General features: G+C 36.7%; 1 protein-coding gene across 5 annotated transcripts in view; it reads left to right on the forward strand.

Moving 5' to 3' along the window:
- ERCC6L2 (ERCC excision repair 6 like 2) overlaps nt 1-23,533 on the forward strand; it is a 52,962-nt gene extending 29,429 nt beyond the window's left edge. For 3 of the 5 annotated variants that reach the window (XM_062018785.1, XM_062018786.1, XM_062018787.1), the window contains 6 exons: nt 2,421-2,573; nt 3,665-3,745; nt 5,519-6,710; nt 7,397-7,551; nt 20,394-20,569; nt 22,398-23,533. In XM_062018785.1, the coding sequence (XP_061874769.1) occupies nt 2,421-2,573; nt 3,665-3,745; nt 5,519-6,710; nt 7,397-7,551; nt 20,394-20,569; nt 22,398-23,388 (2,748 nt within the window). In that variant the 3' untranslated portion in view covers nt 23,389-23,533. Of the gene's footprint in view, nt 1-2,420; nt 2,580-3,664; nt 3,746-5,503; nt 6,711-7,396; nt 7,552-20,393; nt 20,570-22,397 lie in introns of those variants that run through there. The other 2 variants (XM_062018788.1, XM_062018789.1) reach the window with 2 other exon arrangements.
- Nucleotides 23,534-26,331: the final 2,798 nt, after the last annotated feature.

A 26,331-nucleotide genomic window follows, 5' to 3' on the forward strand; every position in this document is an offset into this window, starting at 1 on the left:
TTAATGACTGAAAGCTAAACTAGCCTATAGCAAAATTGTCGTTTATTGTGTTTTTTCACTGTAACCTTAATAAGCAGAGATCTGTTATTTAGCAATTGTACATACAAACAAAATTCTATTTGTTATTCAAGTTTTTCTGTAACTTTGTCAGTTCAGTTCTTCAGTGTACGTCAATGAGGTTGTACAGAGAACTCTTTTACTTAAAGACTCATAAAATATATCTGTATGTAGCTAGGATCCACAACAGTCTTAGTCGTGCAGCTTTTTCTAATGAAAGGGAAGAAGTGATGTTGCTTGACAGAATACTCAACTCAAAACACTTTAAAGTTTTCTACTTGCATCGCTAGGTTTAAACACCTAAGACTGGGAAAAATAAAAGTATGTGGTGTAAGGAAATCATAATCTAGCAACTGATTCCTGATTAGATGAGAATTAAAAATAAGGAAACTTGAACATGAAGGATCAGACTGCAGAATCATGAGAAATTGGATGAAATATGAACATGCTTTTCTGAACAAAAGTTGCAAATGAAGAAATAGCATGATTAATTGGAACTTAATATGCTGACATTACAGGCATATAAGCTTGAGAAAGGAAGAAAATCAGTGAGATACAGTTGCCTTAAATAGTGGGTAAATTATATATTTTAAAAAGCTTGATGATATTTGATGAATTAACTTAATAAACTTAATTTTTGGCCATGAATAGGAAAAAAAAATGGTAATGAGTCTTCAGTGACAGGCACCCTCTTGTAGGTAATTGTCATGGTTTAGACCCATCTAGGAAGGAAAGATCATGATCAGCCGTAAGTGATCTGGAGAGGTCTGGCACTCCTCTTTCCTCCCTCTTCTGACACTCCCCCACCTCCTCTTCCAGCTCAGATTTCCCTTCTTAAATAGTGATGGCAGAGGTGCCAGATTGGCCTGGCTGGCCTGTAGGTGAATCCAGCTCAGAGCTGGGGGAAGTTTTAAGAATTACTTACTGGGACCAGCACTGCAGCCCATTCCCCCTGTTACCAAGTAAAAAGCCACACAAACCCATGACTAAGTTTTTTTACAGGGAAGACTTTGGAAGCCAAGTGAGTAGGAAATGCAGTAGTATGGAGATTGTCAATGTCCTCCTAAGGTTAAAGTAAGTGAGAAATAAGAACAAGGTTCTAAGGTTGTCTGATTTCACAGAGCAGATAGTCAGAAAGCCTGCAGCTGGAAGATCAGGTCTTGAACTGCTTTCAGTGGTGTGGATGATCTGCTTTTTTTTTCTACTATTGACAATTGAGCACAATTAGGAAAATTTCAGTAAGTTGTGCACAAAATGCATGTTTCTGACAAGTTCAGAAACCATGAGTACATGTTGATGTGTGGCTTTTGATGAACTATGCAAATGTGCTCTCTGAGAGCTAAATGTTGTCATCCATCCATTTTGTTAAACTAATTTATATGAAAATGCTTTATCACTTTTGTAGTGTATTCTAACTGAAGGATCTATTTGATTTTAAAATTGCTGAATTTTTTTTATTAGTGATATTTGGTTGCCTGACAATCATATGATCAAAAAAAATCTGATATAAAGAAAATCTAACATAAAAAAATCCTGAGTAAGTTATTTGTGTATCCTAAAGTATATTTTTGAGTATCATGCATAATACAAGAAAGATGTAAACTGCTTAGCTCAAATTAAAACTAGAATTTGATTGTATAGCTACTGGCATACATAGTTTAAGAGATGTCCACGAAAGTGCCTTTTCAGTACTAGAACTAGAAGGGAGTAGAACTGAGGAACTACCAACTGCTTAGAAATAGACTGAAAAAGAATTACAGGTCTAGTATCCATAAAACCATGGTTTTAATTTTCTTCCACTTAAAGTCAAATAGACCAATTACATTAAGTATTGAAAATTTGCAGTCATTGGAATCCAGCTAAACCCACCTGACTTTAAGAAGTTTTAATTCTGTGTAACAATTTGCCTCTCTTCTTCACCTGGAAGATTTTTAAGTCTACTTACAAAGACTGCATGTTAATTGAAATATTCAGAGATTGGTAGGAGTAATCTTGTGGCCTTATTAATTTCAAGAAATGGAAACATGCAATGCAAAGGACTATGAAAATCTTTAAATAGTCTAGTATTGAGGAAAGATGAGCAGTCAAGATATGGAGGAATGTCAGTAGTGTGTGTAGTAGGTGACTGACATTAGACAGTAATGTAGGGAAAGAATTATATTTTTTTTTTTTATACTTGGCAAAACCAAGTAGATTCCTATTGTACTACAATCTATTATACCAACATCTACCAGGGAAACTAAAATACCTTCCCTTAGGAATTTCTGCCTGATCCAGCTAAAGCTGTGTATTCCACATGCAGATGACAGGAAATTCTGACATGTTGCAACATTTCTGAAATCTCTTGTGTTGTTCTGTTTTAGCAACTTCACTGTGCAGTGGTTGGAAGTGAAAATGCCAAGCGGTATTTCGAGGCAGTGCAAGGATCCAAGGAACATCAAGGAGAGCTTTTTGGGATCCATAACCTTTTCAAACTTAGGATTCATGGGTCCTGTCTTACCAAGGACATCCTGGAGGTATGAAGTCCTACCCTTCTAATTTTGGATACTGGTTTTATGTTTTGCCTTTCCTTATGAGATACTTTGTCATCATTTTGAATAGAAACACTTTATAAAACAAAATGGTGAAAGTTAAAAAGTATCTGTTATGCAGTACCTTAAATGAAATAGGCATACTAATTTCTCACTCAGATGTAAACCAGATAGGTTTCCTTAAATCAAACAGAAAAACAGAAAAAGTTTGGATTATGATTTTCAAAGGTTTGCTAGTATATTATTCCTAATAAGAACACTAACTTTTTTTGTGATACTTTCATGTATTTTCAGCTCTGTACACAGATACGTTTTGTTTAATAGCTCAAGAGTGACCTTGTAAACCAGAAATCTGACCATAAAAATATTTTTTATTATTGTAGTAATTTTTTTTTATAGTACAGCTGGAGATGTTAAAAACTGTTTAATAAAGCATATTTTATAATATTTAAAGATGTTAGAGTGGAAGTAAATAACTGAGGCTTCATATTTTAAGATTAATTTCTTAGTTACTCTAAAATGACTGTTGGTCCAATTCCATAGCATATATTGCAAACTGATGTATGTGCTATGTTATGCCTTTTTCTGTCCAGCTTATTTGCTGCAGCTAACTTTCAACATGGAACTTATTGCAGCTTAATTCTAGGTTTCTTCCCGTCCTTCCCTTTATTTTTTTTATATGCTGGTAAGAAGCTGTAGAATGTGATACAGCAGTGTAAAGGTAGCATAGCCAAAAGAGTGCAATGTAAGAACACATAATTTTGGAATATTAAGCTCAAAACTTCTCTAAATTAAGTAAAAACATGGTGTGTAACATGAACATTGTAGCAGTGTGCAAAAACAGTTTGACATTATTAAAATAGTATATGCATAAGATCTTCCCAATTTATACAGTATCTTTTCCTGCTGGTCAAAGAGCATTAAATGTATTGCCAAAATGTAAACCTTAGTCTGAACTTTGTTGATTGTACTTCTGTTGTATACTTTCTTTCTGTAGAAAGAAAAGATTTTCTGCCCTTACCTTTGTTAACTTGAATAGATGTGGTTTTTACTACATACACTTTTGCTTGTTTTAGAGGGAAGGGCGAGTAGAAGCAGGAGTCATGACAGCAACTACATGGCTAAAGGAAGAGACTCCGCCATGCAGCTCAGAAAAGGTAAGTGGCTTTGTGGACAATGGACCAGAGCATACCATTCCCTCTGTTTCATCATACTACAGTGGCAAATGTGGACAGTATGTTGTTAGGCTGCCAGTACAATTTTCTGTAGATGGTACTTGCTATCTCCTATTGTCTACTTGCACCTGTTTTTATATATTATAAAGTGTTAGATAATGCCATGCTGTCTGTATTTCTGTATTGAAAATGGAAGATTCTGAACATCCGGTAATATGGTATTCTGTGACCTTCACAACACTTGGATGTCCTCAGTCTGAATGAACATGCTCTTATTACGTATTGGTATTGTTTTCTAAAGCATTTCTCTGTAGTGTTTTAAGAGAAACAGCCTTGTATTATGATGTGATGTGATCTGATGTGATATACCAGCTTTCTGATGAAGTTGGTTGAGAGTGACACCTACTGCTATTCAGAAGGTTTTGGTTAGAGAATTGTGGAAAAGAGTACAGAAGGACTGAAAGCTTTCTTCAGATTTTATGATCCTCAGTGGCTCATAGGCTATTTGGTTGATGTAATCCAAAGTCAGCGAATCCCAGAAAATCAGTGGTCTGCTCAGTGCTGAGTTTTTGGTTGGTGGGTTTTTTCCTTTTTTAAAATAAATATATAAGAAGTGATTTCCTTCTGGAAAAAAAAAATATTTTCTTCTGACATGGTTGAGTTTAGTGAGAGCATTTTTATAAATGTTTTTGACTGAACACTGTGCTCAGGTGATTTTGAAAATAAACAGTTAGGTCAACAATGTGGCCTCTAAATATGAAAATACCATTAATTTAGGTCACACCAAATAGTACTAAATCTCTAAATGCTTTTTTTAAGATTTCTGTAGGTAAAGGTCCATATTAAGTCAAGTCATTATACCACCACATTGGACATTACCTGACACCGCTAATACATCACTGCATGTTAAGGGACTCACAATGAACTTAGTGACAAACTGAAAGTGTTTTAGCTTGTGTTAAATGCTTTTTAATAACCAAGGTGATATCAGAATAATATATTAAAATTAAAACTTGTCTTTATATACAAAAGTTTCCTATTTCCTCATCTGACTTTCAGTTTACACATTGGCACAGTCCTTGTCTCAGTAGTACACAGTTTTGGACTTTTGTATCTTCAAAATGTTTTAGGGTTGTCTGGGAATTTTTCTTTGCTTACAGTAAGGCTCCACTAATTTTAGGGTAGAATGTCGTGTATTCATAGCTCTTTTAAACTATGTTAGCCTCTGTATATGGGGATGTTGACTGCTGCTGTGGAGGGGTTTTTTATTAATGTCATTGCACAGTATTAAGGTTCAAATCATGAAATCACTTTTCAGCTACCTTCGTAAGATGAAAACTTGCAACAGGGTTAGTATAAACCAGAAAAATATGAATGTGGATTGTGAAAGGTATAGGTTGTCTCAAATATTCATAGGGTCATAGAATCATTTTGGTTGGAAAAAGCCTTTCAGATCATTGAGTCCAACCACTAAAGACACACTGCCAAGCCCATCACTAAACCATGTCCCAATTTTTTTTCTTTTATTTTCATTGCCATTCTGTAAAAATTTTGTTCTGCTTAAGACTTTTTCATATAATTTCTGTTTATGATTTGTTTTGTAATTGCTTTGTGTTTGTGTACAGTAATACTATTTTGTATATTTTTTTTGATTAACATAGTGAAAGTCCATGTTTTACAACTGCTTTGGAATTATATGTGTTCCATATACTCCTTCTGTTTTAAAAACTCTACTGTAAGTTGTTTTTCATCTAGTATGAACAACCAGACTGTAAAGAAGATGGAGATCCCAGAAGCATACAGTCAAAGAGAGAAGAAACAGATTTTTGTGATGACTTCAGTGATGACGATGTACTGAAAACTTCTTTGGGAAAATGTGACAAAAGGAAGCCTTGCAATGCAAATAACTTAATGGTAACAAAAGGGCAGCTTTCCTTAATGCAGTGTGGATTCTCCAAGTTGTTGCAGAGAGAAATTGAAACTACCAAAGAAGAGTGTAGTAATTTTAACTCACATCAGTCAAGTTCTGATGATCAAACTATAAGAACAAACATAAATAGCAAGCACAGTGATTATCAGAAGTGTCAAAGCCATGTTCCTGTTTTGGAGCACAAGCAAGCTTTTCAGTCATCAGATAGTACTGTTAAACAAGATGTGCCTAGTACAGACTGGCTTGTTCTATCAGACTCTGAGGAGGAAGGCGACAGTGAAAATGAGGATCAAGACATTTCAAAGCAAAGTAATATAGTCAGGGAAACTGAAAGCAGTTCTGAACACGATGATGATGTCATCTTTCCTACCCAAGTTCCAGCATGCCAGCAACCAATGATTACTAAAAAATTTGAAATACATAGGTTGACATCTGAAAATTGTAAAGAGATAGCAAACGAAAGAGATGGGTTTGTATTTAAGGGAGACAGTAGGCAATTTGGATTTCATAGTACTGAGTCAAATTTCAACAAAGTTTTGTCTTCAGAAGACATCAAGAACACCACAAGAGATCTGAAAGGAGCGAGTGACATAAGTGATGAGTCTGATGATATTGACGTTTCCCATAGTTCTGAATCAAAAAAGTTAAGAACTTCCAACTTTCCAAAATGGAAAGACAAACATACCCATAACAATGGTCTGGGGAACATCTCCACATCTCTACTACAAGCAAAGAAGCCTAATAGAAAAGAAAAGGAAAACAGTTCTCAAAATATAGATGAATTTTCGTCCTCTGAAGATAACTTGCCAAATGACAAAATTCAGGCTAGAAAGCATAGCCATAAATATAAAAAACAGAGAGGCCGAGTTCAGTTTGGGTCTAAAATGCTTCATCCTAGTCAAGATACCTCCGTTGCAAAAATGAAGTTGAGGAATTACGCTGTGCATAAAACTTCTACAAGTAAATCTGAATTTGCAGATAAGGAGCAAAAAATAGAATCAATGGACAGATATTTAGGTAACTACTCATTTAATTTCTTTGATTTTATTTCAACTGAAGTAGTAACAAGCTTGATTGTTGACATGTTTTAAGTACTTCCCACTATACATGTTTCTGTTAGAGCTATAAATGGCTTCAAATTTATCTAGTAATGTGTTTCTGTGTCTCTCTATTAGCCTGTTAGCCTTACTTTCCTGTCTTCTGCGGTAGTGGGCTGTTTGGTAGTATTTTGTTAAACAATTACTGTCACTTAAAAGATGTTAAGATTGAAGATTAAGAATTCACAAATCTAAATATTTTATCTGTATAACTTCAAAAGTCTTTGAGAGGACTGTTTACATACATGAAGAAAAAACGCCTTCTGGATCTAGGAGTTTAGAATACCATGTGGAAGATTAGATTGTGTTAGAGACTTAAAATAATCATTATCCCATCATAGATGGTTTGAAATGTCTTTTTCCAAGTGAACAAAAAACCCAACATTGAAATGGAAACAGTATTAAACTGTCTGGATAATTGGAATAAGTCTAATGATGTTAATTTCATAGACCTGAAAAACTTGGTACTGAGTGAAATCATAACAAATCTTACAACTTCCATATGAGACTTTTAAGATTACAATATCCTTTTTCAATGCAACTGTGTGTCTTTAGGGTTTTGATATAACCAACATCTTTGATTATGTCTTTCTTTTCATATATCAGGTAATCTTGAAGAAGTGGCATATATTCATTCAAATCAGAATGTGGTTGGATCCAGCAAGGCTGAGAATCACTTGAGTCGGTGGGCAGTGCGAGACGTGTTTGAGTTGAAGCAGTTTTCCCAGCTCCCTGCTAATGTAGCAGTCTGTAGTGCCAAGGTAAAGAGAGATGTTTGGAAATGTTGGGTTTACTCCTTTTTTTTAATCCTCATTTTTCATCTTAAATAGCTTCAACAAACTTGTTTTTCTGTTACTGGCCACCATGAACGATCAAAGCCACTGAGGATGGGAGGAGGATGAGGCTCAAATGGAGGTCTAATACGTGACTTTGTTTTTTGGGATATTTTTTGTGTTGGCTAGCTCTGAAAGCATTGGAAATTAAGCAGCACAGCACCCTCTGTGGGATTTTTCTGTGAGAGAAATAGCAAGATTAAAGATTAGATGTTTGAAGTTAATTTCTGTGCCATGTTTTTCTGATTTGAGGCTTGGAAAAACTTCAGTTTGTCCTGGATCCAGTTAACAAAAATCCAATTGCCAGAGTCTATGTCAGAGTCAAACATAAATCAAAAAACTGTAGAAAGTCAAACATAAATAAATTTTCAGATAGTTTGGACACAAGCGATTTGCTACAGTGAGTTAAATTTTCTATGGTTATTGTCTGAAACACAAAACTACAGATTACTGGGAGTGCTCGTTTGAAGCAACAGATACATTTTATGCTTTTTGTTGATCATGCATTTTGTTTAATTACACTTGGAATATATGTAAATCTGGAAAGAATTCAGGTACAGCTTCCAGATTTTTGTTCTTGTTACATAGTGGTTTTAATCGCCTCTGATTATCTGGATGCTTTGTTGTTTGCCTTGTAATAAACATTTGCAGTTTCCTAGACTGATTCATAAGATAAACCACAAGCATAGAGTAAGTGGTGAATGAGCAGTTTAGTCTTCAAACATATTAGCAATCACTGATGAAATTGTACACATAACACTATGTTGTTGTGGGATGCTGAGCATTGCAGTGACTAGAAGAATTTCTTCCAGTGTTGATGTGTTCCAATGTATGTAATTAAGCCATTAACAGGGGTGCCAAAGAACTTTTGCACTGGGAAGATCAAACCAGGCTAACCAGTAAAAGTTAAGATATTTTCAATTCTGATCCTTTTGCATTAGAATATCCCTTATTAACAGAAAAATTGGTCAAAAGTACTTAAGAATACTTCTGTAGGAAGGTACTTATTTAATGGCAATGTCTGAAAATGTTTCTGAAACTAAGTATAAATGAAAGAATCTACTTGGAGTACATGTTTGTTGATCCACTTATCTTCAAAACTAGTTTGTGGGAGTTATTTGTATTGTTCATGTAACTTAGATTTAATTATTTGAGTTTGTGACTGCAAATACCATTACAAATAGACTTAATTTCTCAGTCAGTTTTTCTAAGGTATCTATTTTTCATTCAGAAGCAACAGTAGTGTCAATTCTCTTAGAACTCTAAGTAGAGAAAAAAAACATCAATGGAGAAGGCTCTTCCTTCACTCCCTGTTCGTTCTTTTGCTTAGAGGCACTTATATAAATAATCCCTAGATGGCTGCCTATTCTTAAATGGGGAGCTTGACATTTTTTTATGCTCTGTTTAAAAAAAAAAAAGCTTCCAGAGTTTCATAAACAACTTTGAAATATAATCTACTTAAAATGTTTACTGCTACTATTTTCTCTTTTTTATTTTATACATTTTAGAAGGCATTCTGTGAAAAGCACGATCATTGTTACTTTTCTAGACATCAGTTTTTGCTAAATATAAACTGATAGGTCAAGTAAAATTTCTCATTGATACAACCTTCTTGCATTGTTAGTCTAAGATTGTTCCTCAGAAATTGTGTCACCGTTTCTGTTTGAGTATCAATGACCACATTCTTAGTAGCTTTTTTACAGTGTTTTTTATATTGAAGCATTATAAAGGCTCCTAGATAATGAACTGATAATATTATGGCCTTTTTTAAATACAATCAAATTGTCTTATTTCTGGGTAGCAGTAATCTCTAAAAAACGATCTCTTCATTACATAAATAGATCTCTTTAGGACAAAAGTAAGATACCCTTTGCACTTTTCAGTTTACCTCTGCCAACTGTCTTCCTACTTTGCAGTTTTGCTGTGCAGTTTACCTACAATAGTGCATTTCGGACTTGATAGAAGTTTAAATACATTTTCCAAGAAGTGACTAATATCTCTGGGAAAGGAATGCAAGAATACTTAAATACTAACCAAGTATTCCATTGAAGTGGATGAGCTGTAAATTGGAAAATACAACTTTTCTTACAAATTTTGGTTGAAGACCGAGTGAAACATTTTTGCTTCCTGTTTACATATTAATCTAGAATGATAGGCATAATAAATGATGTTATAATAAGTAATTAGAAAAATATACTAAATAGCAAAAGAAATCAATTAAGAAAGCCTCTTCTAAGAACATGAATATTTTGTGGATTTTTTGCTACATTTTTACATCACTAAATTCCCATGAACTTTTACATCATAGGTTAAGCTCTTCAGTTTCAGTAGCTGATTTATGGAGATTCTGTGACTTTTATAATTCTATAATGGTAGGGGTTGGAAGGGACCTTGAGAGATCATCTAGTCCAACTCCCCTGCTAAAGCAGGTTCACTTAGATCGGATCACACAGGAAGGCATCCAGGCAGGATTTGAAGACATCTAGAAGAGACTCCTCACCCTCCCTGGGCAGCCTGTGCCCAGGGCTCCCTCATCCTCATAGCAAAATAGTTTTTCCTTATGTTTAAATATAACTTTTTGCCTTCCATCTTCATCCCATTGCCCCTTGTCCTGTCACTAGATACAACAACCTCCTGACATCCACAATTTCGATAGTTGTAAATATTAATGAGATCCCTCCTCAGTCTCATCTTCTCTAGACTAAGTAGCCCCAGTTCCCACAGCCTTTCCTCATAGGGAAGATGGTCCAGTCCCCTGATCATCCTAGGAGGCCAGAACTGGACACAGGACTCCAGATGAAGCTTCACCAGGACAGAGTAGAGGAGGGGAAGAACCTCCTTTGACCTGCTGGCCACACTTCTTGATGCATCCCAGGATGTCATTGGCCTTCTTGACCATGAGGGCACATTGCTGGCTCATGGTTAGTTTATTATCAGCCAGGACTCCCAGATCTCCAGCAGGTCATCCCCAGACTGTCCTGTTGCATGGGATTGTTCCTCACCAGGTGCAAGATGCTGCACTTGTCCTCGTTGAACCTCAGGAGGTTCCTCTCTGCCGAACTCTCAAGCCAGTCGAGATCCCACTGAATGGCAGCACAGCCTTCTGGGGAATCAGCCAGTTTGGTGTCATCAGCCAACTTGCTGAGGGTACACTCTGTCCCCTCATCCAGGTCGTTGATGAAGGTGTTGAACAAGACTGGCCCCAGAACCCATCCCTGTGGAACTCCACTGGCCACAGGCCACCAACTTGATTCTTTGCCTTTGATCACCACCCTCTGGGCTCTGTCATTTAGCCAGCTCTTGATCCACCTCACTGTCCACTCATCCGAGCCACACTGACTGAGCTTTCTGATGAGGATGTTATGGGAGACAGTGTCAAAAGTCTTACTGAAGTCAAGTGTCTCAGAAAGCAGTCAAGTGTCTCTCTTTTGCAGTCTAAGATCTCTGTCTGTAATCTTGCATAGCAGTTACAGGTGTTAAGGCACAAATTGTAGTCTGGTCTGTGACGCAGGGAGAACCACACCAATCTCTAGCATTATAAACAACTGAAGGTAGAAAATGCATATAATTTAGTATAGCAGATATCCAGGGCTGGTCTGTGTTGCTTCCTTATGCATATGATCACAAAATAAACTTCGTATGTGATTTTACAGAAGATACTTCTAATAAGAGTTTTCTGGTCTTTTATGTAGAAAACTGAGACACAAAGTTTCTATTAAAAGTTAGTCTACTAGAATACATAACTTCTTTATTCCTTCATTATTTTGTTGGATTTAGTCTGATTTAATAACATTGAGTGTCTGTTTGTATGAGGTCCCCAGCATAAGAAGGACATGAAGCTGTTGGAGTGGGTCCAGAGGAGGTCATAAAGATAAACAAAGAGCTGGAGGAACTCTCTTATGAGAACAGGCTGAAGGAATTGGAGTTGTTCAGCCTGAAGAAAAGAAGACTGGGGATACCTTAGAGCAGCCTTTCAGTACGTAAAGGGGCCAACAAGAAACCCAGAGAGGGACTTTTTATAAGGGCATAGGTATTTGGAAGTTGTTTCCTGTAAGGGTGGTGAGGAACTGATTGCCCAGAGAGGCTATAGCTGCCCCGTCCCTGTCAGTGTTCAAGGCCAGTCTGGATGGGACTTTGAGCAACCTGGTTTAGTCAAAGGTGTCCCTGCCCATAGCAGGGAGGTTGAAACTAGATGGTCTTCAAAGGTCTGTTCCAAACCAAACCATTCTAGTATATCTTTTGCATTTTAGTTTAATTCAAATCTTTTGTGTTTATGTGTGTGTGCAAATAAAATTAGTTTAAAAAATCTTTATTTTTTCATTATACAAGTGGAAGATTGTTGTCTCTATTAACCTATCACTATCAATTAAGAGGGTAACTGAAATCCAAAATGAATAACTATCTTGTGAAACTACAGAAAGAAAGACATTGAAAAATCTTCTAAAAGAAAGTGTGAAATGAACCTTTAGACTGGTCATAGTGGATTTTTAAAAAGTTAGACTGTAATTTTCAGAGCAGACCTAGAATTATTTCAGTCTTTCGGGGGGGGGAAGAAAAATCATGTGATATTTCCAAAAAATTATTTTGACTTTCTGAATTTTTCAGGAAAAAAAATAGAAATTTTAATAACTTCTCTAATATTTTACTCATTACTAAGTATTTTTTGAGGATTTTTTAATTCTTTTTTTTTTTTTTCTAATGGGTTGCATGTTACAAAGCAACCTGGATGACTTTCAGTGCAGGAGCTTTTTTTTCTTGTTTTTAAATAACTTGCACTGTTATTTTTGAAGATTTTTCTTAACTACCACAAAAAAATAGATGACTCACAGAGATGAGATTAAATATCTTCTAATTTTTCTACTCTGTTCTGAATTAAATGACTGTATTTGTTAATTTCTGTGTTAATTGGCAAAACAGACTATGTGAAATATTTTACACAAGCACAGAAGTATGGAATAGACTTTCTGTAGTTCCTATGAAGCTACATTTGTGTAGAATTTCTTCAGTAGGAATCTTGTGGGGAGGACATTGGAGCATATGGAACACCTTGGAGAAGGCTTGCAGGCTTCACAAAAAAAGACAAAACTAGGAAGAGGATGTACTAAATTTTTCAATTAATGATGTCACACGTTAGAACTATTTTGTACTTTTTAATATGTGGAAAAATACTAGTGACAAGAACTTCTACTGTACCTGTTGAATGTGTAGAGCCTCTTTTTTTTTCAGTCAACTGCATGTTTTCAACTTAATTTTACTTAAAATTTTACTGAAAAGAAATGTACAAAGACAGCCATTCAATTGAGGATTAATCACTATGGCAACAGCAATGTGGTGACTGAAAAGTGGGAGGATCTATTCTCCCCTCAGCTTCCTGCCAGCTGTCATATTCAACCTCTGTGGCATGAATTCAGGCCAAAATATAGACTGTGACCAGCTCTGAGAAACTCTATCTGTATTTTTATAAATTCATACAAGAATCATGCTATAAAAGAAGACTTAATCCTCTGAATTGGATGACAGACATTTGGCACTTTTGCAAGTGTTTGACAGAGAAATAACGGGATGCTTTGTAGTAAAACCTGGATTAATGGTAAACCCCTCTTTATGTTATTGCAACATGGTGTAAATGAGGAAACTAAGCATGCTGTCAGCCTAGGAAAAAATGTTCTCTTTGTATCTCCAATGCTGATTTAAGTGCTGGTGAGAATACTGTAAATACAAAAGTTGTGTCATTAAGAACTCCTCTTTATCTTATTTGTATTACATTGACATTTTGTAGATTATTTAAACAAAGAGTTTCTATCACTTATAGTAACTCTGATCACAGCATGTTTGCAGAGCTTTCAGATTCAACAAGTTTAGATAGCTGTTTACAAAGAGCAGGCTTTTGGGAGATGGCATTCCATTATCATTGCTCTTCTAAGACTGGGAATGCTATCAGCTTTAAACTATTTGAGCGCAAATTATTGACTTATAATGCTGCTTTATTGAGTTTACTGTTTCAGTTTACAGTGGAGTTAACCATTTCAGTGTGCCCATCAGTTATTTTTTTGTCAGTGTCAAGTTCATATGTGGCACCTTGTGAAGCAAGTAGCTGCATTTTCATTGCAGTGTATATGTATGGCTTTTGGTTTTGGTACTTTTTGATGGAGAGATATAAAATAGGTACAAGTCGATAGGCTTCTGCTGGAAAAATTAATTGTGAATTCTGAGACTATCTCCTGTCATTCTGTCATTGCTGACTGAATGACAGAGCCCAGAGGGTGGTGATAAATGGCACAGAGTTGAATTGTATGCCTGTGGTCAGTGGAGTTCCATAGGAATGGGTTAAGGGACCAGTCTTGTTCAACATCATCATCAACAATCTGGATGAGGGGACAGAGTGTACCTTCAGCAAGTTGGCTGTTGACACCAAACTGGGAGGACTGGCTGATTCCCCAGAAGGCTGTGCTGCCATTCAGCGGGATCTGGACTGGCTTGAGAGTTGGGCACAGAGGAACCTCCTGAGGTTCAACAAGGACAAATGCAGAGTCCTGCATCTGGGGAGGAACAACCCCATGCACCAGTACGGGCTGGGGGTCAAACTACTGAAGAGCAGTTCTGCAGAGAGAGACCTGGGAGTCCTGATTGATAGTAAACTAACCATGAGCCAGCAATGTGCCCTCGTGGCCAAGAAGGCCAATGACATCCTGGGATGCATCAAGAAGAGTGTGTCCAGCAGGTCGAGGGAGGTTCTTCTCCCCCTCACCTCTGCCCTGGTGAGGCCTCATCTGGAGTCCTGTCTCCAGTTCTGGGCTCCTCGGCTCAAGAGGGACAGGGAAGTGCTGGAGAGAGTCCAGCGCAGGGCCACCAAGATGATCAAGGGTATAGAACATCCTTCATATGAGGAAAGACCATGGGAACTGGGGCTGTTTAGTCTGGAGAAGAGGAGATTGAGGGATGACCTTATTAACATTTATAAATATCTAAACGGTGGGTGTCAGGAGGTTGGCACGTGCCTCTTTTCTATAGTAGATAGTAACAGGACAAGGGGTAATGGGATGAAGCTGGAACACAAAAAGTTCCACTTAAACATAAGAAAAAACTATTTTACTGTGAGGGTGATGGAGCAGTGGCACAGGCTGCCCAGAGGGGTTGTGGAGTCTCCTTCCTTGGAGGTCTTCAAGACCCGCCTGGACATGTTCCTATGCAACCTGATGTAGGTTCCCCCTGCTTCTGCAGGGGGCTAAAGGTCCCTTCCAACCCCTGCCATTCTATGATTCTTAACAAGATAAATAAGTATGTTGATTTATGATGATTTTTTTTGGTGCTAAAACATGATATGGCTCAGAGGATTTTTTTTTATTATTAAAGAGTCAAAAAATTAAATGACACTGCTGGCAGTGAGAAATTCTTGCTCTGTTACCTGATTGGAGAAGAAACAGGCTCTAAAGTAAAGGCAAAATAGAATACAGTCCACCTCCAGTTAGCTTAGTAGTTAACTCTCCACTACCAAGCAAGAGTTTATACAAGCAGAAAAGCAAGGTATTACAAACAAGTAAATAAGTACATATGACTCTGGTAAATTTTATTTAATTTTATCTGTAGGTATACCTAAATACTGGTCTTTTGGCATTAGCAGAATATTTGGGAAGACTAATTTGGACCCAAAAAATGTGTTAACAGTTTTTGTACCTGGAATAATATTTTGGCTATTGGTCTGTTGTGATACCATCAGATACTAGATATCTTTGTAGTCATAGCAACAAAGCTATGACCAACAACCTGAGTAGCTTTATTTATTTCAGAAAGTCTGAGTACAAATGCAGTTTTCCTAGAGTATTCTAAGATTTTTAAGGCAGATTAGCTTCATTTTCGAAGACAACTGACTACTCACCGTTAGGTATACAACTACCTCTAATTCTCCTTCTGTGCTTTTTTAGAACAGTAGCCAAATTCAGTCTGAGTAAGGCTACATATCAATTAAAGTTTAAATTCAGTGGAATTAACATCCACATCAGAAGTCATTCTAAAGTATGATAAGATTAGGGCTTATTTCAAACTACAGAATGCTACACACACTCACCACAACCTTCTGAAGTATATAGTTTAGTACTGTGTCTTCTGCAAGTAGAAAAGCAATTCTGGGTTTTTTTAGGAATCAGGTGAAAGTAGAGACAGTCTCACTGTTTGATAACTTCTCAAATTTATCTTGAGCATTTGTACTGCTTTTTTAGATGAACCACATAAATTTTTATCTGGACACTATTTTACTTTATCTTCCTGAAACAGAATAATTTAGGAAGAAATTTTTGTTTGGCATGTGTACATAAGAAGGAGAGAACAAAACAAGACCAAGAATGAACAGGCAGGTAGCAAATGTTTTGTGTAGTTTATATATGTCCTGACAGAGAAAACATAGGTAAAATAAAACCAATAAGAATAGCATCTGTTCAAGAAAAGCTTACAGAAGGGTCATAATAACTCCAATATATGATTGGAAAAGCTCCAGTAGTTAAAGAACAAGAAAACTGTACATGGAAAAAAAAAAAAAGATTAACCAAAATAACTTATAATTTGGGTATATAAATTCACTGGAATGCAGTGTTACCTGATCAAAATAATAGCAGTCATCAAGAACCCACTGCAAGTCACAGTATATCTGGAAAGTCTTGTGTTTTCTCAGATTTTATGAGGAATGGGAAAATATAAATTGGAATATGGCATAAAGGTGTGTCATTTGTGTGTGGTTTTTTTGTTTGCATGGATATTTAAGAGGATAGTCATACTGAATTCACTGTTTCATGGTTTAGGTGACTGCAAGGCAGCTAGAGATTTGAGGCCATTTTGTTTGTTTTAGAAATGAAAACAAACAGTAAAACTCTGCAGTGGAAAGTATCCTGGATATCTGACAGCAGACGTTTCATGCATACTTGAAGAGAAACGCATGTTAACACTGTTTCAGCTGTGAGTGGGGAAGTCAGAGAAGGTTATTTCTGACTGGAAATCGACATCTGGCAGGACACTTGCCATAGTGATACTTTGGTTAATCAGGCAGTGAAAGAGAGGGAGACACAACTGTGGCTGAGGAATAACTATACAAATAGGTGTTCTGCTTCAGATGGCTTACACATGGATTAGCATTGATTGCTCCAGAGTGCAGAGACACCTCTTTAAGCCTGGGAGATTCAAGATGGAATCTCTTAGTAGAAGTGACTGTATTGTGGCAGTTAACTTTTTGCTTGATGCTCAGCTTCATGTATTCATTCACCTTGAAAAGCACTACCTTTAAATGGGGACTGGTGTTGGACTCTGAATGTGCAGATGCTGCCATGTTTGGTAGACTCCTGCTTTACTCGTATAGGTAATATGCAACTCAATGAAATGGAAACTCATTGATATATACTTTTAAGAGCAAAACATATATAACAAAAGAAAAAGGAATAGGGGAAAAGATCTTTGTGTTAGGGAAATATAACATGTTTATGTTGAAAACATAATAAATAATAATAGAATAAATGGAGTATGAAGGGTGAAAATAAATGCTGCTTCTGGAGTATTTTTCATGTGTGGCAAGAGTCCCTCAGTTTTCTAAGTACTTCAAACACCGTTTTCTGCACTACTATGTAATAATCCCTCTTCTTTTCTGTTGCAATATATGGAAAGCCTCTTCCGAGTAAGTGCAGGAAATGAAGGATAGATAGGTTCTAAAACAGGAAGAAATGGCTGCACTTATGTTTTAGTGTGAAAGAAAAACATGTTACTAATTATTTAGGTACTGTACAGAGTCTTAATTCCAGGAGAAAAATATTCTGCCACTATTTGTATTGTTGCTTTTTTTTTCCCCTCTTTTCCTTCTCTCTGGCTTAAATTGCTTTGTTTCAGTCATGTTAACTACTGAAAAATGTTAACCAAAGTCAGACTTGCTATTTGCCAAAACAGTTGGATTTTTTTTTTTACAAAAGATTTTGCTTGTTATTCTATTCCTATCTTTCTTCCTGTTGAAGCACTGTTTCTTTACCATCCTGAGATATGCTTTTGGACTGATCACTGTTGTCTTTCAAGTTTTATAGTACCTCTATTATTTCCAACAATTATTTGAAAATGCTGTAGTCAGATCTTAATATCATATAAACATTCTTTCAGGAAGTTCAGCAACTCTTGTGCTTACTGAAGTATATTAATTAGTATGCATTACTTTAGCTTAAACAAAGATAACATCCACTTTCAAATTAACAGAATACTTCTGTTAAGGGATTTTTGGTTCCTTTACTACTCCCTTATTTTGGTCATGACATATATAGGTTCCTAGATTAATTTTAATTAATTTTAATTAATTTTAAAAGGTGAACTAGAAGGCAAACATTGAAAGAGAATTGGAAAGAAGTCATCCATAGAGGGAAGAATTAAGGAGAGTAATAAATTAAAAAGAAACCAAAATTGTATGGAATGTTGACACTGCTGGAACATTGACTGAAGTTTACAGCTTTGAAGTATTTTCTTCTATGTCTGTAAAGCTTACTTTTACCTAGAACCTCATCCGTGCACTGCACAGAATTGCAAATGTCAGATTTGACCTTCAGTGAAGGTTGAGGCATCTTAAGAAAAACACGAGCAATTGTTTTAGCTTTACTGACAAAAGTTTATTGTTTTATAAAAAGAAATTACTGGATTTGGAATTTGGGGGCTGGATTTAACTTGGCAAACTTTCAGAAACCTTCAAAAATTCAACAGAGCCAGATGTTGTGTTTCAACACAACTGGGTACCATTTAACCAACTGGCTTCACTCCAGAGACCTGAGGTAAGTTTTTCAGTAGTAGTGCTCAGTGGGCACAGGCTTTCACTGGCATAAGCTCCAGCAGCTCTTGGAGTAACTTGTTTATAGTTGCTTTTTCTACCTTAAGGAAAAAACTTTGAGCAGCTGATTTAGGTAGAAGAGAAACTCTTTGTGTGTATATGGTGGTATTTTGCTGCTCTTCTTTCAGGTTTGGCAGCGGAAGATTTGTACTTCCTGAACTAAATATGCCACTTGTGAGTTTATTTGCAATTAGCGGTACTTCTTACATTAATTCTGATTCTCTGCAAAGACAAGCAATTCTATGACTTTTAATGTTTTAGTTCCCTGCATTTGAACATATGTGTAAACCAGACTATTGCTGTGTCTTATACTTTGGTCTTGTTTAGTAAGAGATAGATGGATGCACATTTATGGGGGTTTAAAATACTTTAAAGACATGCATTGACATGTCTAGGCTTGTATTCAGTGCAAGTTATTCTTTAAATCCATCTTTAAAAATAAAATTGTAAAAATCTTAAATGTAAGTAAAGTTAGATAACTGTAGAATATTTATGCTGTAGTAACATCTGCTAATTCAGTTTAAATTTTGTTGCTATCCTAATAACATTATTGGCAGAACAGGATTTTTATCTTAACTGGGGCCTTGATTTCAGTACTACATAGTATAACTTTTAATAGCACAGAGAATTTTTAAGTCTTTGAAATTGTGCTTTTAGCTCACAGAGTGGAAATTTATGCCTGTAGGTCCCCTAATATTAACATCTCTCTCTATGCTAGTTCGAGGTTACTTGTCAAAATAATGGATTGAGAACAGATGTGGTATCCTAAAGCTCAAGAACATTGTGAACAGTCAATGGAAATAAAGGAAGTGGACACGTATCAAATACAAACAAATTGAGAAGAAATATGGTAGTTTTAAAACCATTTTTTGAACTACAGATGACAAGGTGTGAACACACTTTGTGTTTTCATCTCTAAAGTAATGTTGCTAGGGGGACTGAGGACATCATTAGGCAGTTATTCTTTCCCCTGGTCTCACTTGGGGGTGGGGGGGAAATTAGTACTTGTTTTCTGTGCTTAGTTGGTGGGGTTTTTCTGGTTTCCATGCTCTGCAGACACCCTCTTTAATTTTCATATTTTGATTGACTTACCTTTTAACAATGGGGAACTTTAATGAGAATTTGAGAATTTCTGCAAAAGTGCAAATAGGATTACATCTTTCTGCAAAACATTGACTGTCAGTGTGTGATGATCTGTCGCACAGTCTTCTTAAATTTGATTAAAACGTTAGCTTTTAATGACAATTACATATTAAATTTACACTATTTATGAAGCATCATGGGATTGTTGGTGTTTTATCAGTATTATAAAGAAAGTGTAATGTGTAATTTTTTTTCTTTATGTGTCTATAATGATACCTCTTCTGAAAGTATTAGTACAGTTATATATAATTGTGTTAGAAATTGTGATGCTCACAGAAGTGTTTTAATCTTAACTTTGATTCTTTGAATGGTGTTGTGATTATTTACAGCTTTTCTTTGAGTATTAAATTGCTGAAGTAACTAAGAATTACGAATATATACTGTGCAAAAAATTGGGTAGCATACATTAAGAGCCAGGAATCCAAGTAATCCGTTGATCTTGCTAAATTAATCTAGGAAGCTGTCATGTATCTATTAAGACTGTAAGCCATTGACACAGGGATTTTGTATTTTATAGTAATATTTGAAGATTGTAACTGAGATACGGGTCTAGTGGCACAGGATTATCTATTTGTATATCCTCTGGATTTGCGTTACCATTAACCTGTTTGGAAAAATGTCACACCAAGTAAGACTTGTCTTCAGTGTCCCTGGAAGCCTGTGACAGCTCTCAGTCCTCATTGTAGCATTCAAGTCATTGAGTGCTAGCTAAAAGTGACAATCAAGCATAATAGAACTTAATGTTATGTCAGCAACAGCTGTTTCATGATTCTGTGTCTCATTTTTTTAGAAAAATGAAGAAAAGCCAGAAGATGACACAGTACAGAAGGGAGATCAAGTAATGTTGGCAAACAGTAATCAACATCACGTCTTTATTATGCATCCTGTAACTCAGAAAAACAAGGAAGTGCACAGAGTAGGTTCAACCACTTTCTTGATTGGAAAGACACCCAAAGGAATCCGCAGGTGAGGCTGTTTGGGTGAGATGGAATTAAAATTCTAAGGTTGAAATGAACTTCTCTGGGCAGTTGCTTGTGTATTTGTTTCAACCATACTCAGAACACTGATTATCTTCTATGTCAAGAGAAAAAGTAATGGGAAACTTCCACACATATTGTACGAAGAGTACCATAATTGATTAATAAAGTGAACTGAACCCACAGATCACTTTACCATGTTGATTCGATATGTCATATCACATAGCAGATGGTATCACCATGAGTCTTCATGGTATGTTCATGGTATGTTCATTGTGCAGTACTACTACAAACTAATGTTTAAACTCTATAGAAACAATTCTGTAGTGCATCTTCAGACTGCATACTAGTTTTACCCACTTTCGTTGAAGGACTGTTACCAAAATTTGGACTTTGTGTTTTGTTTTTAACATAAAGCTCAATATTTTTTAATATTTCTTTTAATGTTTTGTTGCCTCCCTCCACTTTGTAAGGATAATATTTTTTCTGTCTCCTTGGTTTCCTTTTTTCACCAGACTATTGCTGGTATCAATATGAATATTTAAATTGCATTGAAATATAGATAGAGGTTCTATAACAATAGCCAGATTGGTATGTGGAAACAGCAGAACAATGTAGCAAACTAGGCAAACCTATAGAATTGAGACTTGGCATATGTTTTCAGTTTGGCCTTGAGACAATTAAATTACTATATGAGAACTGGTATCTAGGTAATACCTGTAAGTGTTTAGAATTTGTCATATTAGTCAGCTAGCTTCACCTGTCCAAACTGTTATTGTGAAAGTGCCAGACTTATTTCCTGTTACAAATATAGCAAATTCTGACTATTTTAGAGGTAAGTAGAAGAGAACCTTTCATGCTAAAACACTCAATTATAATCATAGTTATCAAATATTTGTTGAGATGAGGTTTTCAGAGGTTTAATAGAATGACTGATGATATTATTCCAAGATCCTAAAGCCAGATCTAGCAAAAAGCTTAAGCATATTCACTCTTAAACATTAAGCAGGTCAACTTAGCACCTGGCTCACAGTTAGGCACTATAGTGCGTGGGTATGCTGTGCAATGGATGGGGTGATTAGGTGCCTTAGTTTGTGTTGTAAGGTGGAGCCGGAAGCTGTCTGTAGTCACCACACACCAAGGGCATAGTTGAGCTAGCCAGTCAATCAGTATATGAGGAGAAGCAGTTAGATCTCACTGACTATTGGAGACCTTGTACAGGAAAGGCAACATGTTTCATATTCTTTCTCTGACAAGGGAGCATAAAGCCACCTCTCCAGTCTGACTTGGGTTACCCCAGACAATGGCTAACACAGCTAAGGTGATCTTCTTTAGTTAGAACTTGTCCTCATATTCCAAATATGTCATAGCTCACTGGATAGGATGGAGGGGATCCTGTTTCCTGTGAATATTCCTTATTCAGTTCTTGTTTAGCAAGTCTTTTAAAAGGAGTTTGAGCAACCTTTTTTTTTTTAAATTTTTCCTCTGTCTGCAACCTTTTGGCGGTTGAATATCTTCTGAAATCTGGTCCTTTGATACAATACTTCCAGTGAAAGTCAGTAAGTCTTTGGATCATAAGCTGAAATAATCACACTGGAGATTGTGATTTATAAGTCACTTCAGTTCTTCTAAAGTCATTATTTTTTTTTCTTCTCTTTGCTAGTAAAAAACAATGACCCTAGTAAGGAAGTTAGTTACTTTTGTGATCACTTTCAGGGATATGTAAAGTAGATTAATTGAATTAATTGCTTGGAAGCTGCTCTTGTTTCTAGTTTAAGATGTCAAAATAACACATTTTTCCTTCTTGATAATTACAGAAAACAATTTGAGGAAATGGTATCCCACTTTAATATGAGAACTGTGGAAGAATTTGCGGAACATATTGCAAATGCTACATCAGAAACAAGGCAGAAGATGTTGAAGGATTTCTATATTTCCAGGCATCCAGAAATGGAATCTTTCTACCCAGTTGGACTACCAGCACATTTTTCACATGGCTGTGAGGAAAGAGAATTGAGTACAACACACTCCAGAAAAAGAAAACCCTTTGTTAAATTTGGAAGATCTAAGTCTAGATCTTCATCAGCTAAAGGACAACTGCTGACCAGAACTACAGACACATGGAGCCAGCAGAGCAGTAAAGGAGTAGAGCAGCTTCACAGTGACTCCTGCTTGCAAGATGTGTGTGTTGATGCAAAATATAAACAATCACCCACTGTTGCTACTCAACATATCGAAAGGAGAAACAGTCAGGCATTCAAGGGTTTTATGGCATCTGGCTCATTAAGCAATAACTCAGAAATAATTGAGGTGCTGCCTGTAAAAACTTGTGAAGGACAGCAGGACTCAGAAGGAATACACATGCCAAGAAAAAGATCTCTGTCTCAGTCAGAAAATGGAGAGAGAAAAGCTCAGGCTTGTATGAAAAAGTCTTTTGTGGACTTACTTGGAGATACCTCTATTCTCAATGACCTCTTCAGAAATGATGGGAATGGGCCTACAGAATCACCAAGGAGACGCTCTACTTCAAGACAAGTAGAAAAAGCAAAGGACAGACGGAAAGATTTCTGGGACATGCTGAATGAGCAGAATGAGGAGAGCCTCAGAAAGCTCACAGACATAGCGGTCATAGAAAAGCTATGTGAAAGAACACCTCATCCTCCAGTGACAGAAGAGAGAGAACTGTGTGAAAGTTCCCTTTGGAAAAAAAATGAGAATTTTCTGTGGAAAAAATACAGTCTCAATGATTCAGATGAGCCATCCTCAGCTACATCTTGTAATGTAGTAAACCAAAAGTTTTCTGAATGAATTGCACTGTATTGTAATTGAACATGAAAATATGCACAGCTTCAGCAGTATGCAGCAAAGCATGATACCTCCATAAAATTAAAGTGATGAATTAATATTTATAATTATATAGATCAATATTTTACAGATGTGAATGTATATGTAATTACATATATATAGTACATCTGTGCGTAATAGTGTGTGTACTATATATTTTAAGCTATAATGTATTTTAAATTAAACTTTTTAATGTTCTTAAATGCACTTTGCTGTCTTGAATTGCTATTGTATTCCTAGATTTAGTAGCAGTATTAAGTAATTTTTCCCCTTTACTTACATTTGGATACCCTCAGATCTCTGTGCAGAATCTAATTGTATTAACAGGATTTGATAATGATATTCCAAATATTTTTTTGAGCTAGTATAGACTCAGGGACTTCATTAGACAATGACAATGTGTGTGGAATAGTGTGTGGCAGATTTTCTCCCTGCCCTGGTGCTTCCTTGTCCCTGTGGTGGTTTTGCTCAGTCTCTCTTTGAAACTGTAAAACTAATTACATTCAGTGTCCCGTGGCAATGAGTTTCTCAGCTTGGTTGATGTGAGGAGTCACCAACTTTTGCTTGTTGGCCATCTTTCAGTGCAAGACCTACAGCACATTAAATAGTGATGGGTGTCAAATTTCATCTCTGGTTACACTTTCATCTCCCATTTTTCATTTTTATAGACTTATGTGTTTGTGAGGTTATGTAGTCTGGACAAGATGTTGCTGTTCGTTGCTTTTCCATGCAAGGAATGAAGAGAGGGAATAGACTTTTTTTTAAAGTAGTCTCCTAGTGAATTTCTGGAAGAATCTAATGGCATTACTTACTGTGACTCACTGTTGTCTCCATTTGTTTCGTATGTTTGAATGTGTGGGAAAAACCCCCACAGACAATACAATTTATGCTGGGAAAACTGTTACTTCTTGCTTGGCTTAAGGAATGAAACAAGCTTCACTTTGTATGCATTGTCTTCTGGAAATAATGTAAATACCTTATCTTATTGCATGTACACATAGAAAATACTGTACAATTACTTGTGCAGATTGCAAATCGATTTTTTTTCTTTATTTAAATCATCAGTATTTTAGTATGAGCAATTTGGTGGGCATTTGTGTGACTGCCTTTAAACTCGGGCATTCTTAAAATCACCATGAGGTAACTTTTTGAGGAAATCAATCTGTTGAATTGATCTGCCATTGACAGTATTACCATTAAGTGCGGTATTCATCTCCTAGTCAAAAGGTTTTTCAGTCATATTGTGCTTACATAATTGTAATTCTTACTGTGCTACATCAATTTGCTCCAATATGATACTTTTTGAGCAGCAGGAACAACCTATGAGTGTCTTGAAGACACTTCACCAAAGGTTTTGCTTGCTTCATTAGAAATACACAAAATAGACTAGATAGGGTGGTTGGCTGCCTGAGGGAGTTTCAGGACCCCTAGGATCATAGAACTGTGGAATGGTTTTTGTTGGAAGAAGCCTTCAAAGTTCATCTAGTCCAACTCCTGTGCTGTGGAAAAAAACACCTTCCACTAGACCAAGTTGCTCAGAGCCTCATCCAGCCTGTCCTAGAGCACTTCCAGGGATGGGACATCCACAGCCTCGCTGGACATCTTGTGCCAGTGCCTCACCACCCTCATCATAAAAAATATTTCAGCCTCACATCCAATCTAAATCTACCCTTTTTCAATTTTAAACCATTACACTTTGTTCTGTCAGTACAAGTCTTTTGCAGTCTTTCTTTTGCAGTCTTTCTTTTGCAGTCTTTCTTTTGCAGTCTTTCTTTTGCAGTCTTTCTTTTGCAGTCTTTCTTTTGCAGTCTTTCTTTTGCAGTCTTTCTTTTGCAGTCTTTCTTTTGCAGTCTTTCTTTTGCAGTCTTTCTTTTGCAGTCTTTCTTTTGCAGTCTTTCTTTTGCAGTCTTTCTTTCGCAGTCTTTCTTTCGCAGTCTTTCTTTCGCAGTCTTTCTTTCGCAGTCTTTCTTTCGCAGTCTTTCTTTCGCAGTCTTTCTTTCGCAGTCTTTCTTGTAAGCCCTCTTAAAAGTATTGAACAGCACCAGTGAGATCTTCTGGAGCCTTGTCTTCTTCAGGCTGAGCCATTCTAGCTCTCAGACCCAGATCTCTGGGTCTCCTGGCTCCTTTTCTTGATTTCCTACCTTCTGGGATGATCTGATCCTGAGTGTGGAAAAAGTGATCCTTGAATATAGACCAATTATCTTAGGCCCCTTTACCTTCTAGTACCCTGTACCACAACATGTCCCCAAACAATTGCTTGAAAAGGCCAAAGTTGGCCCTGCCAAAGTCCAGGGTTGTGATCCTGCTTGGTATTCTGTTCCTACCACACAAGATCCTGAACTCTACCACCTCGTGGTCACTGCAGACAAAGCTCCCCCAACCTTCACCGCTTCAACCAGACCCTGCTTTTTCGTGAGTAGACTTTGGCCCCAGAACCATCCCCTGTGGAATGCCACTGGCCACAGGCCTTCAACTCCATGCCATTGATCACCATCCTCTGGATTCTGTCATTCAGCCAGCTCTTGATCCACCTCAGCATCCACTCATCCAAGCCACACTGCCTGAACTTTCTGATGAGGATGTTATGGGAGATAGCATCTTCCTTGCTGAAGTCAAGGTAGATAACATCCACTGCTCTCCCCTCATCTAGCCAGCCAGTTATGCACTTGAGAAGGCTGATTATCAAATTAGTCAAACAGGATTTCCCCTTGGTGAAGCCATGTTGACTCCCCTGATAACCATCTTATCCTTCATATGTTCAGTGATAACATTCAGGATGAGTTGTTCCATCACCTTTCCAGGGGTGGAGGTGAGGCTGACCATCCTGTAGTTTCCTGGGTCATCCTTCCTGCCCTTTTTGAAGACTGGTGTGACATTGACCTTTCTCCAGTCCTCAGGTACCTCGCC

Source organism: Colius striatus, chromosome Z (assembly GCF_028858725.1).
Source record: "Colius striatus isolate bColStr4 chromosome Z, bColStr4.1.hap1, whole genome shotgun sequence".
In the NCBI taxonomy this organism is placed as follows: domain Eukaryota; kingdom Metazoa; phylum Chordata; class Aves; order Coliiformes; family Coliidae; genus Colius; species Colius striatus.